The sequence below is a fragment of the Nematostella vectensis genome, chromosome 2 (genome assembly GCF_932526225.1).
Source record: "Nematostella vectensis chromosome 2, jaNemVect1.1, whole genome shotgun sequence".
In the NCBI taxonomy this organism is placed as follows: Eukaryota; Metazoa; Cnidaria; class Anthozoa; order Actiniaria; family Edwardsiidae; genus Nematostella; species Nematostella vectensis.
The window spans coordinates 2,653,044-2,670,370 of record NC_064035.1 but is presented as its reverse complement, the minus strand read 5'-3'; the positions used below and the strand labels follow the sequence as shown (position 1 = coordinate 2,670,370).

Sequence of the window (17,327 nt, the reverse complement as noted above, 5' to 3'; positions counted from 1 at the left end):
AATGGGGAGCATCGCTACAATAGCTAAGGGAACCCTTGAGCATTGACATGGATTGACGTGAACTTTGCTCATCTGCACTCAACATTTAGAGTTTTTAGGAATGTTCTTGGTAAACGTTCGGAAAATGTCTTTAGGAAAAGTAATATTTATATCTTATTTCTATTTTTCACATCCGGTGATAACATTCTTACGCGTCTCTACTAAGAACTGAAGAAATAAAAACGTACATTCATAGCACATATATTTATTGATCACCGAATGCAAAGCGAGTGGTTAACTGATAAAACCACTTTAAGGGCGTTTTTATCAGTTGGTTGCACGAGGAATAAAACTACATGAGTTTTTAGCCTTTCGTCCAAAGAAGCCAGCAACTTTATCAGGGCACTCGTTTTGTAGACAAGTCTAGAACATTCCGAAGAAGTATCGAAGATCTTAAAGATTTGATGTCATTTTAACGTTATACTCAGGATGAGAATATCTTCAGCGAGATGATCTTTCGGAAATAGCTTTTCCAGGAGGATACTAAAAGATGGCAATAAAACACTTGATCTGTCGAACTTTTCACTCAAGGATAGAAGGAGTACATCCTACGTTACATACTGAATCTGTTGAATGTACGGCATTGTACGGTTTGAAAATGTTTACTCATTTTCCTAAATATTCTTTTTATGCGACGGTCTAGTAACGAAACATTTTTCAGGACCGTATCAGGGGGAGGGGTATTTGTGAATCTCGCCCCCCCTCCCTCCAATAGTTTTGAAAACAATAAATTCTGCCCAGTTTTTCCACGGTTACCCCTCCTCAGGTACTGGGGCCCCCGTCAATATTTCAGACTCCCAGTATCTAGTCTAGGGTCAAGAATTCGCCTTTTGGTTCTGTCTTAAAGTTTTGTTATTGGTTACCACGCATTGAAATCAGTAAGACTACAAATATATTAGCGCATCAAAATAGAACTCTTCCCTCCGCCTCGTGTCTCCCCACCTCGACTAACCGATAAATTATCCTGATAAAAAACAAGTTAAGAAATGTTTTTACAATTTACTAATAATGTAATTGATTGGCGTGAGCGATTGATCATTATAAACTTCAAAGCTGATGAAAAGCCATATGCGTAACCAAAACATCCAAGCCAACAATAGAGAAAGGGGGTTAACATTGTTATGTGTAATTTGTACCTTTTTAAATAACTCGCATTCGGATAGATAAACTTGCAATAAAATATTTAAATCTTTTAAAAAACCTTGATAACACGATGCAGAATTCACGCAGTTGAGTGCCATTTTCCGGGATTGTCGGGGTATTACGGAACGCATCAAACTATGGAATTCCCCGGCCACAGTGCTGCAATTCCGGACCCCGCCATATCACCAATATAAGACCACTCGTTCGCACGTGCAACGTTACATAGCTTTTGCTGTAGCTTCTAGACGCTTGTTTTGCACCAAACTTGAGAGCCAAGCCCATCCGCTACCCTTAAACAATAAGGTTTCGATACGAAGGGTATAAAAACGACCAAAAAAGAGATTAGGTCAGCCAAAAACTTGAACACAGCAAAGAAATAGACGCCCCAAAAGCAGCAAATACAGCATTTCTTAAGGTAAGGAGAACAAAGCTTTCTAAAAAGCAAGGCAAGAGTTAATATTAATTAAAAGACGATTAGAAAATGCTGGTGTATCATTATTCAATGATTCTGATGAGGAGTTCTGCTGTAAAAGCTCGAAGAGGAATCAAAATTTTAATTTTTGTGAATATCTATTAAGAATTTAAAAAAATAGTTGATTTAATTTTCATGATTAATCTCGAATCCCGAAAATGTTATACCTTAATCCTAAAGCGCTTACAACTCCTAAATCGGCCTTCAAGCAAACCACAAAACCGACTTATCCTGTCTTATTCACCATACGCAATCCTAGATAATCATTCCATCGCTGTTTTTTTCCTAGAAGATGAAGACTCATGTGCTGATCGTTCCGTTGTGCATCGTACTAGCTCTGCTGTTGCTGGAATCCCACGCGCACTTTGGAATTTACAGACCAACAGCCAGCCCGCGGAACAAAGCACCCATCCGGACCAATACGGAGGCTCTAATAGACGCGAAAGCCAAGCAAATGGCGAAAAACTTCATTCGACGAATGCAGAGAAAGCTCCACCTGATCCACGTCAACATCACTTTGCGATACTTCTTACAGCGAGGTACGGCCGCTTGGAAATCATTACTAAGTGCATCACACATTGAGACAACAAGGTTTAAATTTTCGATCCACAGACACAATACAAATACATGTAATGTAGACATATGGTGAACGTTTGTGAGTTTAAGAGGATAATCTATCCATTTCTCCATAACGCTTCCCCTGGACCCGCTGCCTATAATTTTTTTTATTGGGGCGTCGTCACATCCATACAGCAAATTTAAATTTAAACGATTATTCTCTAGCATCAAAGAACATTGGCTATTTTCCTCGTTAAGGTGGTTTTTATGGCTTTTCTCTCTAGTGGCTGCGTTATCGGAATACCCCAGTCGAAGGATTTTGTGCTTTTTTTTCTAAGCGGTTTACTGCACTTGATATGCTCCAGGTTTAATCTTAGCAAATCACCAAAAGGACGAGATTTCCGCGGGATAAAAATGGAAAGATTTATGAACGATTTCCTCTCTATATCCGTAACACTCAAAGCCTCGACATACACGATGTGACAAATGCCACACCCTCCAGGGTTCGGGTATATACTGCCAGCCGGCTCTAAGAACCGTATCGTGTCTACAGTGTACCAGTGATGCTTGCAACACCAACTGCGTGACTAAAAAACGCTTATTATTTTATCATTTAAGACATATATGTTCGCTACTGTAATGCTGGTATACACAACTCTATATTGAACAGGGTCCCAAATTTACAAGGTGCTTATCAGATCAACCACCCCCCCCCCTACCTTTAGTTATATGTGGGACACCTCCAAACAGATCTTAGGCATTCACTCCTTCCCTTAGTGCCTAATACAGTGCTTGGTTTAACGTGCTGTGTATCGTCCCTAGGTATCCCTATCAAAGCAACAGCAAGTCCGAAGACTGTTCGGGTCATCACGGACAATAAGCCCGTTGCCACGATGATCCCAAGAGCACGCGGGTATAACGGCCACCGAGCATGACGAGATGTCGTACAGATGTTGTATTTATACATTTATTTATCAGTTAATGTATTTATGTAATTTCTTATTTCATAAAAACTATTAACACAGTCTGTCATGTCTGTCATGTCTTACGAACATCGCAGGTGTGACAAACCAGCACAAAGTTACTGACTTCGAACATGCAGCCCTAGTAGAAGGAAGTGTCGGAGAAAACGTAAAACGGTACCAATATACATTTCTACAACTAAACTCGTAAATCGCGCTTTGATTGGTAAAGGGTCCGTGTGTTATTAAGGCCTGTTTACACTAGCAACTTTTGTCGCGCGACACGGGCTGCAATTTTGTTACAGCGATTTTTATAGCACCTAAATCGCGCGTGAAGACAGCCTGCATATTGGCGGCGATTTCACGGCGACAGCCTGCAAATTTATCGCAGGTAATTCGAGCATGCTCGAAATTTTAGTGCAAATCGCTGCAATTTTTCAACGGAAACGCACAGATTTAAACCATCTCTATCCGTGAGAGAGAAAAAAGGTACAAGCTCGTGACGTAGACGGATCCAAAATGGATAATACTACTCCCGTCTCGAGTAAGCAAAAGAAAAAAGTATGGACAATTGAAGAAGAGGGTGTGTTGATAAGCGAATGGACAAAATACGAGTGCTTATTTAAGCCGAGTTGTATAGTGTTGTATTTCATCGACTGAACAGCGGGTTTTGCTTCGAATAAACCCCGAGTTGAGTAAGGGTTCTTGATAATATAAATAGATTTATAGAGTTTACATTGCCATGCCTTGCTTGTTTTAACAAGTTTTAGTAACCAGTAAATCCGTCACTTAGCGCCGATTTTTTGTTTAAATATAACGCCGTCAATAATGGGGCATTTCGGTAGCCTGAGAAAAAGCAGTTCGTAATTCAAATTGATGATTTTGGTCAGGAAATAGGTGTGTGTAAATGGCACACTAAATACCATATAGATACCTCCGATAGGGGGCACTTAACAAGAGTCAAAGTCTATCTTTATCTATTTGATTCATTAACCAGATAAGGGGACGCTCAAGATTTATTGAATAGTTTAGAAGTGGCAAAGACCAGATATGTACTGCAGAGTATGGTCCCGCGTTAGTAAGAAATGTTGCCTATGATCTTAGTTCTTTCCAGGGTTTGTAATCCAGATGAGTACTACTCACCTACGGCTTATCCCAACTCAACGCTAAGCACAGGTAGCCCAGGCTCACGGCGAGTGCAAAAGTTTTATTACAGAGTTTGTATGAGCGAACGAATCTTGTTGAAATAAATTAATTTTTCGAAAGTAATACAACAGATGAGAATAACTCGTGCCGTAAAAACACATTTCTGGAACCAGGGAATTCCCGAGAGCAGTTCGTATACTTTGTGTTATAGTCAATTCGACACCGGTATACTCCTCTTTGTGGATAAAGGTGACAGACGTGTACCCACGAGTCCCTGGGAGGGGGGGGGGGGGCAGTCATATGAAAAAATGATAAGTAAACCGTTCCGAGGCAAGTGAATTACTACTGCCGCACCCTTCCCTGCGTCTCTCGATGACACGCCCCTGTTTCGGACAATGTCACGGAATGTAAACGTCAGATAAAGTAAAGCCGATTTCTATTTTTCAAAATAGAGGCCTGAAAAATCGTAGTAATCACGAAATCCTGCAAGTTTACTTAGAAAATTTCGATGTACAAAGTTCTAGTGTTGAGCGGACTCCCAAATATGGTATGTCCTAATAAGGAATTGACCATGCGAGCTGGAAAAACAACAGTTTTGTCGATAGTCAACGTCAACAACGACGACACCATGTTAAAAGAAAATAACTATATCTCAAGATAGGAAAATCGAAAATTCTTGTTTGAAGAAAAGATTGATGGTGGCCATTCCATATTCTTATCGCGAATATAGGAATCAGACGCGTACCAAGGATTGGCTAAGGAGGCCTGCATAGGTATCATATTGGAAAAAAGAATTGAACCACTTTTTGGAAGCCAAGGGTCCTCCCTGTGTACATGCCAAGAGGGCCTCCCTGTGTACTTGCCAAGAGGGGCTCCCTGTGTACATGCATGGGGGGCCTCCCTGTGTACTTGCCAAAAGGGCCTCCATATGTACATGCCAAGAGGGCCTCCTTGTGTACATGCCAAGGGGGCCTCCCTGTGTACATGCCAAAAGGGCCTCCCTGTGTACTTGCCAAGGGGGCCTCCCTGTGTACATGCCAAAAGGGCCTCCCTGTGTACATACATGGGGGGCCTCATTGTGTTCTTGCCAAAAGGGCCTCCCTGTGTACATGCCAAGGGGGCTTCCTGTGTACATGCCAAGGGGGCCTCCCTGTGCACATGCCAAGGGGGCCTCTCTGTGTACATGCCAAGGGGGATTCCCTGTGTACATGCCAAGGGGGCCTCCCTGTGCACATGCCAAGGGGGCCTCTCTGTGTACATGCCAAAAGGGCCTCCCTGTGTACTTGCCAAGGGGCCCCCCTGTGTACATGCCAAGGGGTCTTCCCTGTGTACATGCCAAGGGGGCCTCTCTGTGTACATGACAAGGGGGCTCACCTGTACACATGCCAAGGGGGCCTCCCTGTGTACATGCGAAAAGGGCCTCCGTGTGTACATGCCAAGGGGGCATCCCTGTGTACATGCCAAAAGGGCCTCTCTGTGTACATGCCAAGGGGTCTTCCCTGTGTACATGCCAAGGGGGCCTCCCTGTGTACATGTCAAGGGGGCCTCTCTGTGTACATGCCAAGGGAGATTCCCTGTGTACATGCCAAGAGGGCCTCCCTGTGTACATGCATGGGGGGATTACCTGTGTACATGCCAAGAGGGCCTCCCTGTGTACATGTCAAAGGTCCTCCCTGTGTACATGCATGGGGGTCCTCCCTTTGTACATGCCAAGGGGGCCTCTCTGTGTACATGCCAAGGGGGCCTCCCTGTGTACATGCCAAGGGGGCCTCCCTGTGTACATGCCAAAGGCCCCCCCCTGTGTACATGCCAAAAGGGCCTTCCTGTGTACTTGCCAAGGGGTCTTCCCTGTGTACATGCCAAGGGGGCCTCTCTGTGTACATGCCAAGGGGGCTTACCTGTGTACATGCCAAGGGGGCCTCCCTGTGTACATGCCAAGGGGTCTTCCCTGTGTACATGCCAAGGGGGCCTCCCTGTGTACATGCCAAGGGGGCCTCCCTGTGTACATACATGGGGGGGCATCCCTGTGTTCTTGCCAAAAGGGCCTCCATGTGTACATGCCAAGAGGGCCTCCCTGTGTACATGCCATGGGGGCCTCTATGTGTACATGCCAAGGGGGCCTCCCTGTGTACATGCTAAGGGGGCCTCCCTGTGTACATGCATGGGGGGTATCCCTGTGTACATGCCAAGGGGGCCTCCCTGTGTACATGCCAAAGGGGCCCCCCTGTGTACATGCCAAGGGGGCCTCCTTGTGTACATGCATGGGGGGCCTCCTTGTGTACATGCCATGGTGGCTTCCTGTGTACATGCCAAGAGGGCCTCTGTGTACATGCCAAGGGGGCCTCCCTGTGTACATGCATGGGGGGCCTCCCTGTGTACATGCAAAGGGGGCCTCCCTGTGTACTTGCCAAAGGGGCCCCCTGTGTACATGCCAAGGGGGCCTCCCTGTGTACATGCCAAGGGGGCCTCTCTGTGTACATGCCAAAAGGGCCTCCCTGTGTACTTGCCAAGGGCCCCCCCCCCCCCCTGTGTACATGCCAAGGGGTCTCCCCTGTGTACATGCCAAGGGGGCCTCTCTGTGTACATGCCAAGGGGGCTTACCTGTGTACATGCCCAAAGGGCCTCCCTGTGTACATGCCAAGAGGGCCTCCCTGTGTACATGCATTGGGGGCTTACCTGTGTACATGCCAAGAGGGCCTCCCTGTGTACATGTCAAAGGTCCTCCCTGTGTACATGCATGGGGGGCCTCCCTGTGTACATGCCAAGGGGGCTTCCTGTGTACATGCCAAGAGGGCCTCCCTGTGTACATGCCAAGGGGGCCTCCCTGTGTACATGCCAAGGGGGCCTCCCTGTGTACATGCCAAGAGGGCCTCCCTGTGTACATGCCAAGGGGGCTTCCTGTGTACATGCCAAGAGGGCCTCCCTGTGTACATGCCAAGGGGGCCTCCCTGTGTACATGCAAAGGGGGCCTCCCTGTGTACATGCCAAGGGGGCTTACCTGTGTACATGCCCAAAGGGCCTCCCTGTGTACATGCCAAGAGGGCCTCCCTGTGTACATGCCAAGGGGGCCTCCCTGTGTACATGCAAAGGGGGCCTCCCTGTGTACATGCCAAAGGGGCCCCCTGTGTACATGCCAAGGGGGCCTCCCTGTGTACATGCCAAGGGGGCCTCTCTGTGTACATGCCAAAAGGGCCTCCCTGTGTACTTGCCAAGGGCCCCCCCTGTGTACATGCCAAGGGGTCTTCCCTGTGTACATGCCAAGGGGGCCTCTCTGTGTACATGCCAAGGGGGCTTACCTGTGTACATGCCCAAAGGGCCTCCCTGTGTACATGCCAAGAGGGCCTCCCTGTGTACATGCATTGGGGGCTTACCTGTGTACATGCCAAGAGGGCCTCCCTGTGTACATGTCAAAGGTCCTCCCTGTGTACATGCATGGGGGGCCTCCCTGTGTACATGCCACGTGTCCTCCCTTTGTACATGCCAAGGGGGCTTCCCTGTGTACATGCCAAGAGGGCCTCCCTGTGTACATGCCAAGGGGGTCTACCTGTGTACATGCCAAGAGGGCCTCCCTGTGTACATGCATGGGGGGCTTACCTGTGTACATGCCAAGAGGGCCTCCCTGTGTACATGTCAAAGGTCCTCCCTGTGTACATACATGGGGGGCTCCCTGTGTACATGCCAAGGGGGCCTCCCTTTGTACATACGGGGGGGCCTCCCTGTGTACATGTCAAAGGTCCTCCCTGTGTAAATGCCACGGTTCCTCGCTGTGTACGCCAAGGGTCCTCCCTGTGTATGCCAAGGGTCCTCCCGGTGTACAGGGGGTGTACCGCAGACGAAAGTTTGCCTTCTCTGATAATCAAAGCTTAAAAAACAGTATGAAATGAAAAGTCTTTTGCATATTCGATTGCACATCATAGTTGAAGATAATAAGAACATTTATCTCATGAATATACGTTCCCAAGGCTTCCTGTTGAAAGCCTTGCACTTTTTCCATTAATAGCACTTTAAATAATTTCCAACCAAGCTCTCTCACTGCAATGGGTTGACCAATCAGGTTACTTGATTAACTCGATAGAGGTGACTAAAAGCAGTTAGCTTTTTGGGGATCATTGGCATAAGAGTTCTAAGAATACCCAAAATAACAGTAAGTTTTTGATTGAGGAAACAACAGAACTCTAAAAAATGTATTTTATCATTGGAATCGCTAAAGACCTCTCGACGACAATAGCGCATTCTGTACAAGTCGCAGGCGTGACTGATAACGCAACGCATGAGGTCTCATTTAAGTTTGGTCAGTTTTAGAAAACCTCTGCTAAAAATAGCCTAGCATTTTGATTTTGTCTTTAGAGGTGAATTCTGCAGCTGCACTCGCGAAAAACAAATAGACAAAACCAGAAAACGTAGGTGTATAAAAGGGAGAATATTGCCATAGGTTGTGATAGGGTATCGGCAATTCAGGTTTAGTGATTTATCTTGCGCATTCAAAGAAAACGTCGATTATTCCAAGGTATGGCCACAGCTTTAATTTACGATGCTTTAATTTTGTGTTCTGATGTCACCTCCTACCCAGACAACTATGTATCAATAATATTAAAGCCCCTTCCCCCACTCTCTAATGTGTTTCTTTTTTTTATTTCTAATCACTCTATTATTTACCTACACGCAAGGATTGATAAAAGAGGCGGAATTTAAAGTAGGGAAATAACAGTGATTTAAAAAAAACAACAACAAGATCTCACAATTCCTCTTATAGATCATCAAAGGTCATCCAAAGTCGATGTATAATACCTTAAACTTGTTGAAACTTTCCCTACAGCGAACAGCACTTTTAACAAATAGTGAATTGAACGGGTTCACCGTTCCGTTGCCATAGAAACAGTAATGTAAACAAACACCTTATATTTTCATAAAGTTATCCATAGATAAATGACAAAGCCAAATAGTTTAAAGTTTAATGTACACGAAATACGAGTTGTGATTGACTGGGTGGTTGGGGAAATAGTATCGAATCTCCTTAAAGAGAATGGTACAATATCGATAAAAGCAATGCATTGTTATCAACATCACGTACTCACGTGAGGCCCTTGGAAATATTTACACCCACGTGAATAATCTAATAATAGCGACGCAATGAGCTTAATAGATCTATCCATAATTCGGACCTTGTATTGGGATGAACACCTTCACCCTCGACATATTAGAACACGACTTATATAGCAGAGTACCTACTCCAGATGCTGCTTTTTACGATTCCAGGGTAAAATGTCACGCAGCAGGGTGGAGTTGCACGCTTTTGCCTTGAATTTAAAAATAGTTTATTGGTACAAGGCTACCTGAGGTATCAAACTTGGGATAGAAGATCACATTTTTCGCAATGCAATTTCACTCAATGGCAACTTGGCGACAACTCAAATCTTGTAATCTTGCAACGTGCACCCTCTATTATAATTTAGAATAGATTCCGTAGTGTTTTTATTCACTAGTTTGTCTAATCCAGTTTGAGGGTAAAAACGCTCTTATGATAAAAAGAGGGCATTAATGTAGAGAACGGAAGTAGGGGTGGGGGGTGTACTCCGCAAGGGGTATGGGACTGGAGAGCACTTGAACAAATACACTTTGGTGCTGCCTCTGCAAACATACGCCGCGATTTTCCTCTCGCATTGGCCTCTAGAGCTTTCAGTCTCCTTCGCAGAACGAATTGCCGCGTGTAGAACAATGGGCAAATGTACAGGTTTGTTCTCTTTAAAGAGCATTATTAAGCATTTTACTCTTTCTACACTCATACTCTCACATAGCGTTTAAACAAAAAAAGCGTGCTAGAGACTGATAATCGCATTCTGACTTATACTGCTCATTCAAAGCATCACACCTTAATCTTTGTTTTCGAAAAATAAAAAAAATGTAGGCTTTGAAGTTTTCTCTGTTGTACCGACTTCGACAGCTCCCAAGAGGTTTTCAGTGTGCACAGGAACGTAAAATACAGACCTCAATAAGCGCTCTTGTTCGATCTATCTATGGCGTTTACCTCATTGCTTTGTATAAAGAAGGAAGCGGAGGGAGACATTTGGTTGTTCTCGCAAGTGAAATCTCGTGATGTTGTTGTTTAGGTACCGATGTTGATGTAGCGTTTTTCTAGAGTCGAGAGTTGTCTTTTGTTCACGTCTTAGTCCCTTAGTCCGTTTCACTCGAGTTGCTTTGGTAGTTAATTAACATCCTTCACAGACATTGTCTACTCCTATTTCGTAACTTACTATAGAAAAAAAGTGGACGTCCGTCTACAAAACAAGGCTATTAACAACTTTTGTCCAAGGAAAAAGATTTAACGGATTGGTTATATATCGAATTTAACATGACGTGACTACTAACGCGTCCGCCAAAGCCGATTTGTTTTGTTTACATTTGAGTGCTTAATGAACCGACCATATGCTATTCGTAGAAAATTTATTGATATTCACGTATTGAAGAAATACCGGATATCCGTCTTTCCCTTGCACCTCGTGAAGTAGGCATATCTGTATAATGCGTTTATGTGGAACTAATTAAAGTTCAGGAATGCCTGGGAAGAATGAAATACATTCGTTGACCTTGACATTAAGTTTCCACAGAGATTTCAATCCGTATAACCCAAGTTGTAAAAAAGTAATCTTAGCCTGGCGGTTTTTAACAGCACACAACGTACATCACGTTAAAAAAAGGTCCGTCAATGGGTGATTCAAGAAAAGTCCCATATATGCCTCCCACCCGTCAAGGGACAACCCACCCCCTGTATTTTCACCCCCAGAAATGAAAGTACAGTGCTTATTAAGGAGACCACTGGTAATCGGCATTATAGAACCCCCCTCCCTCCCCCAATCTCCCCTGGAATCGCGTAGCTTTAAAGACAATCGAAACAACTCTATCTTAAGACCAACTCTATAGAGCAATAGCTCAAACCTTGCTCTATGCCCTCTACTGATACGCGATTCCGAGTTAGTCCTTAGTTGGTCTTAAGAATGGCTAGAGACAAATATTATCAATATACAAACAATGAGCTTGTAAGTTTGTTTATATGGTTACATCTAAAATTTCTTTTTAGACATCCCACAATGCATTGTGCGACTTCAGCTCTCCTGCTACTAAGTCTATTGGCTGCGAGCGAGTTAGCTGCCGCCCGACGTTCGTACAGACACAGCAGCTTCCACCGGTCAGAGTGCAAACCGAGACGCGGAAACATCCAAGTGGAGCATAAACTCGGCTGCGTCTTCACGTTACCGAGCCAGGGCTGCCACGGGGAGTGCTTGTCGTCAGTCAAACCCTTCGCGCACAAGTCAGGGTTCGCCACGAGCTGCTCGTGTTGTGCACCTATACAGTACAAGATACAGAAAGTGGTAGGGCGGTGCAAAGGAAGGCCTGTCACCGTCTACCACCCGATAGCACTGAGGTGCGCGTGCAGACCTTGTTGACGACAAAGATTGAGCAGGGACTCAGATATTCTAATTCGTTGCCATGGAGACAGATAATATCGAACGCACCTGGACTCTACGGAGGCAGTAACGTGTAATGAGGGCTTGATTGACACTTGTTGCTTTTCAATGTTAACATTCATGTTTAATTGTACATATTGTATAGCATAGATTAATTTATTCATACAGGGCCAGCACCAACAAAAAAAAATACTTTCAAATAATTCTAAGAACCCCCGAATGGTTACCAAAGTAAGTGGAAGTGATCTCCAAAGTAGTACCCGGAAGTGCTTTTGTTGAGTTAAACCACAGAGGTATCGGTCAAATAGGCCAATGCTAACACGCCTTTACACCCCAACATAATTTTATAAGAGTACACCTTTCCCCGGGCACCCTCGCGTACAATACACCACTAAACTATGAAATAAATTGTCCCACTGACATTGGTTTTGCCGCTAAAGCAAGTTCTTTCCTCGTCAAGAAGCCCATTGTTACGACCTCGTATACCGTAATGATTCAAATAAGCATGAATACTGTAATGAAATCAAATAACCCGGGGTGCTTATTTGAGTTCTCAGGTCTCCTTGGGGGGGGGGGGGGGGGGGGGGGGAGGGAGGGAGGGACGCTTATTGGACCGGGGGTGCTTAGTTCATTTCGGTGGGAAATACCATCTTTTGACTTGATAACTACAGGAAAAATGCTGCTAGATTGTTTAAAAATGGATGACAATTTGTTGTAATGTGAGAATTTCAATGCAAGCTTAATAAAATGCAGATTTACACCATTTCATTTGAGCTTTGGTTGGGATATTTTTAGGGGGAGGAGGAGGGAAATATGATTTGGAAAATTTGTGAAAACACCTATTCTCAGCTCTCTTTGCTATTGGAAAGAAGCAATTATTACTTAGCGTTATACAACAGAATACAGAAGAGTAATTCTAAACTTTATTTCAATCTTGATCTCAACATCATTTTATTGAAAGAAAGTTAAATGCATTCTGCACAGATGTGCCCTATTTAACTTTAACTGGACTTAATAATTGTTATGTATTACCAATGTGTTATAACTCTGTGTGGACATCAGAACAGAAATCTAAAGTAAAACAAAATATAACAAAGTTTTAGCAAGCATTATTTGCTGCAAAAAGATAGGTTATAGTCACATTCATAGTCACATTCTACTGACACTAGTTCATTTCGAGTTGATACTTCTCCCCATTCCTGCCATTCTAGTATATGGTATTTCTCCCCATTCCTGCCATTCTAGTATATGGTATTTCTCCCCATTCCTGCCATTCTAGTATATGGTATTTCTCCCCATTCCTGCCATTCTAGTATATGGTATTTCTCCCCATTCCTGCCATTCTAGTATATGGTATTTCTCCCCATTCCTGCCATTCTAGTATATGGTATTTCTCCCCATTCCTGCCATTCTAGTATATGGTATTTCTCCCCATTCCTGCCATTCTAGTATATGGTATTTCTCCTCATTCCTGCCATTCTAGTATATGGTATTTCTCCCCATTCCTGCCATTCTAGTATATGGTATTTCTCCCCATTCCTGCCATTCTAGTATATGGTATTTCTCCCCATTCCTGCCATTCTAGTATATGGTATTTCTCCCCATTCCTGCCATTCTAGTATATGGTATTTCTCCCCATTCCTGCCATTCTAGTATATGGTATTTCTCCCCATTCCTGCCATTCTAGTATATGGTATTTCTCCCCATTCCTGCCATTCTAGTATATGGTATTTCTCCCCATTCCTGCCATTCTAGTATATGGTATTTTTCCCCATTCCTGCCATTCTAGTATATGGTATTTCTCCCCATTCCTGCCATTCTAGTATATGGTATTTCTCCTCATTCCTGCCATTCTAGTATATGGTATTTCTCCCCATTCCTGCCATTCTAGTATATGGTATTTCTCCTTATTCCTGCCATTCTAGTATATGGTATTTCTCCCCATTCCTGCCATTCTAGTATATGGTATTTCTCCCCATTCCTGCCATTCTAGTATATGGTATTTCTCCCCATTCCTGCCATTCTAGTATATGGTATTTCTCCCCATTCCTGCCATTCTAGTATATGGTATTTCTCCCCATTCCTGCCATTCTAGTATATGGTATTTCTCCCCATTCCTGCCATTCTAGTATATGGTATTTCTCCCCATTCCTGCCATTCTAGTATATGGTATTTCTCCCCATTCCTGCCATTCTAGTATATGGTATTTCTCCTCATTCCTGCCATTCTAGTATATGGTATTTCTCCCCATTCCTGCCATTCTAGTATATGGTATTTCTCCCCATTCCTGCCATTCTAGTATATGGTATTTCTCCCCATTCCTGCCATTCTAGTATATGGTATTTCTCCCCATTCCTGCCATTCTAGTATATGGTATTTCTCCCCATTCCTGCCATTCTAGTATATGGTATTTCTCCCCATTCCTGCCATTCTAGTATATGGTATTTCTCCCCATTCCTGCCATTCTAGTATATGGTATTTCTCCCCATTCCTGCCATTCTAGTATATGGTATTTTTCCCCATTCCTGCCATTCTAGTATATGGTATTTCTCCCCATTCCTGCCATTCTAGTATATGGTATTTCTCCTCATTCCTGCCATTCTAGTATATCGTATTTCTCCCCATTCCTGCCATTCTAGTATATGGTATTTCTCCTTATTCCTGCCATTCTAGTATATGGTATTTCTCCCCATTCCTGCCATTCTAGTATATGGTATTGCTCCCCATTCCTGCCATTCTAGTATATGGTATTTCTCCGCATTCCTGCCATTCTAGTATATGGTATTTCTCCCCATTCCTGCCATTCTAGTATATGGTATTTCTCCCCATTCCTGCCATTCTAGTATATGGTATTTCTCCCCATTCCTGCCATTCTAGTATATGGTATTTCTCCCCATTCCTGCCATTCTAGTATATGGTATTTCTCCCCATTCCTGCCATTCTAGTATATGGTATTTCTCCCCATTCCTGCCATTCTAGTATATGGTATTTCTCCCCATTCCTGCAATTCTAGTATATGGTATTTTTCCCCATTCCTGCCATTCTAGTATATGGTATTTCTCCCCATTCCTGCCATTCTAGTATATGGTATTTCTCCCCATTCCTGCCATTCTAGTATATGGTATTTCTCCTCATTCCTGCCATTCTAGTATATGGTATTTCTCCCCATTCCTGCCATTCTAGTATATGGTATTTCTCCTCATTCCTGCCATTCTAGTATATGGTATTTCTCCCCATTCCTGCCATTCTAGTATATGGTATTTCTCCCCATTCCTGCCATTCTAGTATATGGTATTTCTCCCCATTCCTGCCATTCTAGTATATGGTATTTCTCCCCATTCCTGACAGTCTAGTATATGGTATTTCTCCCCATTCCTGCCATTCTAGTACATGGTATTTCTCCCCATTCCTGCCATTCTAGTATATGGTACCCACTTAAATAAGAGGGGATGATAAGGAGGGACACAACCCTAAAGGGCCCCCCTTGATCATTAAACTGATAAAATAAAGATAACCCTATATGTGTACATAAAATAACAATTAATCATCTTTTAAGACATAAAAAAAAATTAAAAAAACAGAAGGCCTCCTGGGTATGGGCAACTGGCAGTATGTTTTAGTACAAGTAAAAAGGGTACCAAGAAAATTAGTACTTACGAAGTGTGTCTGTGCAAATCCTGTTTTTCATATCCTTTCCTTCTTTTTTCAGGATGTCAATAATTTCCTCATCATGTTCACCAACAATGTTTTCACACTGTTACAAGAAGAATTATGCAGAGAGGTAATTAGGCCAAAGTCAACAACTGTGCAAAAAAAAAAAAAAAAAAAAAAACACAATATACTCACTGCAAATTTTAGCTTTTCTGACACATCACCGCTAATTGATACATTTGATAGTGTGACTGGCTTTCCATCCCTTGATGATGTTCGAATGTATGTCTTCTTGCCATTGGATTGGTCTGTAGACTCTGCGTATTGCTTCATGTTCTCACATGTATTCTCTAACAGCTCTGTAAGGTGGGCCTCAGACCTAGCATAGGGTATCTATGGAGCAGAAAAATGCAGAACTCAAATCTAGCAGGCAGCTTAACCTGTTGCCTATTTACCTTTCAAGCAAAACCTGTAACTGAAGAGTTACAAAAAGATACATTTAAATAAATAACTCCCATTCCCAAGTGGGCAAGTGGGATAGCAAAAAAAAGTGTTAGGAAAGGAAAAAAAACACTTGTTTATCTTGGTCTCACTCATGAGACCAAGTGTGGCCTCATATTCCACCCTTACCGTATGTTAGCCTTTATGTGGAATTTCAACACAATACCTGTCTTGTGTAGCTCTGTCTTCCAGTTGGATCAACACGAAAGCTTTCAACCTGAAATACATTTCATTTTGACAATGAGTGGTTTCACTGCAAAATGATCTCTTTCAAAAATGCTTTTACACAAAGACTATTAGACAGTTACCTCGATGACTTTCTTGGAGTCTACTTGCGATATTTCCCATTCCAGCTCATCAGTCACAATTCTGCAAACTATTCAACAAACTAAAATGTTAAAATTCCAATTTTCAATTCACAAAAAGTCACACATTTTTCTAAGATTTTTTATTTTATTTTGTATAGTATTTTTATATTTTTTTAGTAAAAATTGAAATTAAATTACTGTGGAGAGACAGTCACTTTTTATTTAAAAAAGCTTTATCCATCATGTATGTACTTATTCATCTCCTTTTTCTTTTATTGCTGCTTTTTTATCCAACAACGAAAGATTGGGGAAAGGTAGAATAATATACTTGAAGTGCTTATCTATTAATTACCTTCACAATAGAGAGATTTGTCTCTCTGACAAAACCCTGCCGTTACCAGTGATAAGAACAGTAGAACACAGGTGATCTCTTGGACTTGCATGCATTCCATCTTTTAAAATAAAAATGTTTTGCACATTGAGAGGTCACTATCAATCACTGGGTGCAGATATTTGAGAAAGTAATCCTCTTTAAAATCCGACTGTTTCCGTGAAATTTTAAAAATAATTGTGTTGCCAGACTACTTCTTGTTTGTTCCAGTACTTAAGCCTAATAGAATTCTAAAATTTGGTGAGGGGCATCAAATTTCTGATTCTATCAAACAGCTATTCAAACATCCCGTTAATTGACCGTTATTTCTCCGAAAAGTTCCTATTCTTAATTCTGCCATCAATGGTGACTAAACTCACTTCTCAGGTTACCAATCTCGCACAACAGTTTTGATCTTTCCCTGTACAGACTAAACCACAGTAGAAACGTTTTTCAATGGCTTCAATATTTCATAATTGATGACATATTATATAACATTGAAAAGTTCACAAAGTCACTAAAACCAGAATTTTCTATCATAACCAAACAACATACAAATACGAAAAATTATGAAAATACCTTTTGGCGGGGCTAAAAGAACCAAAAGTTTGTCTTGAGCAAGAAAATCGAATGCAAACACAGATTTTACCCCTCAAACAATGTCAAACTTTATTAACAACCGCTGACCATTTGGGCTCATAAACATGCACGCTA

At 42.8% G+C, this 17,327-nt stretch overlaps 2 protein-coding genes and 1 long non-coding RNA gene across 5 annotated transcripts; 2 read left to right on the top strand and 1 right to left on the bottom strand.

Annotated features, from left to right (window-relative positions):
• The first annotated feature begins 1,290 nt into the window (after window positions 1–1,290).
• On the top strand, window positions 1,291–3,239 carry LOC116619898. 2 transcript variants are annotated; one of them, XM_032385219.2, is made up of 3 exons: window positions 1,291–1,597; window positions 1,947–2,193; window positions 3,035–3,239. In XM_032385219.2, exons 2-3 carry the CDS (start codon window positions 1,947–1,949, stop codon window positions 3,145–3,147), a joined length of 360 nt encoding a protein of 119 aa, XP_032241110.1. In that variant the 5' UTR covers window positions 1,291–1,597; the 3' UTR covers window positions 3,148–3,239. The 2 variants fall into 2 exon arrangements, with proteins under 2 accessions (XP_032241110.1, XP_032241109.1); XM_032385218.2 differs by having other exon boundaries at window positions 1,944–2,193.
• A 6,650-nt stretch (window positions 3,240–9,889) lies between these two features.
• Window positions 9,890–12,203, top strand: LOC116619936. The gene is made up of 2 exons (XR_004296940.2): window positions 9,890–10,051; window positions 11,396–12,203. It is a non-coding gene; the product is annotated as an uncharacterized LOC116619936 (long non-coding RNA).
• Window positions 12,204–12,692: 489 nt separating this feature from the next.
• LOC5515530 (protein canopy homolog 2) lies at window positions 12,693–17,294 on the bottom strand. 2 transcript variants are annotated; one of them, XM_001635589.3, is made up of 7 exons: window positions 17,193–17,294; window positions 16,596–16,695; window positions 16,244–16,311; window positions 16,102–16,152; window positions 15,630–15,827; window positions 15,441–15,537; window positions 12,693–12,854 (listed from the first exon to the last, which is right to left on the bottom strand). In XM_001635589.3, exons 2-7 carry the CDS (start codon window positions 16,693–16,695, stop codon window positions 12,823–12,825), a joined length of 546 nt encoding a protein of 181 aa, XP_001635639.2. In that variant the 5' UTR covers window positions 17,193–17,294; the 3' UTR covers window positions 12,693–12,822. The 2 variants fall into 2 exon arrangements, with proteins under 2 accessions (XP_001635639.2, XP_032241200.1); XM_032385309.2 differs by lacking the exon at window positions 17,193–17,294 and adding an exon at window positions 16,994–17,091.
• Between the last annotated feature and the right edge of the window lie 33 nt (window positions 17,295–17,327).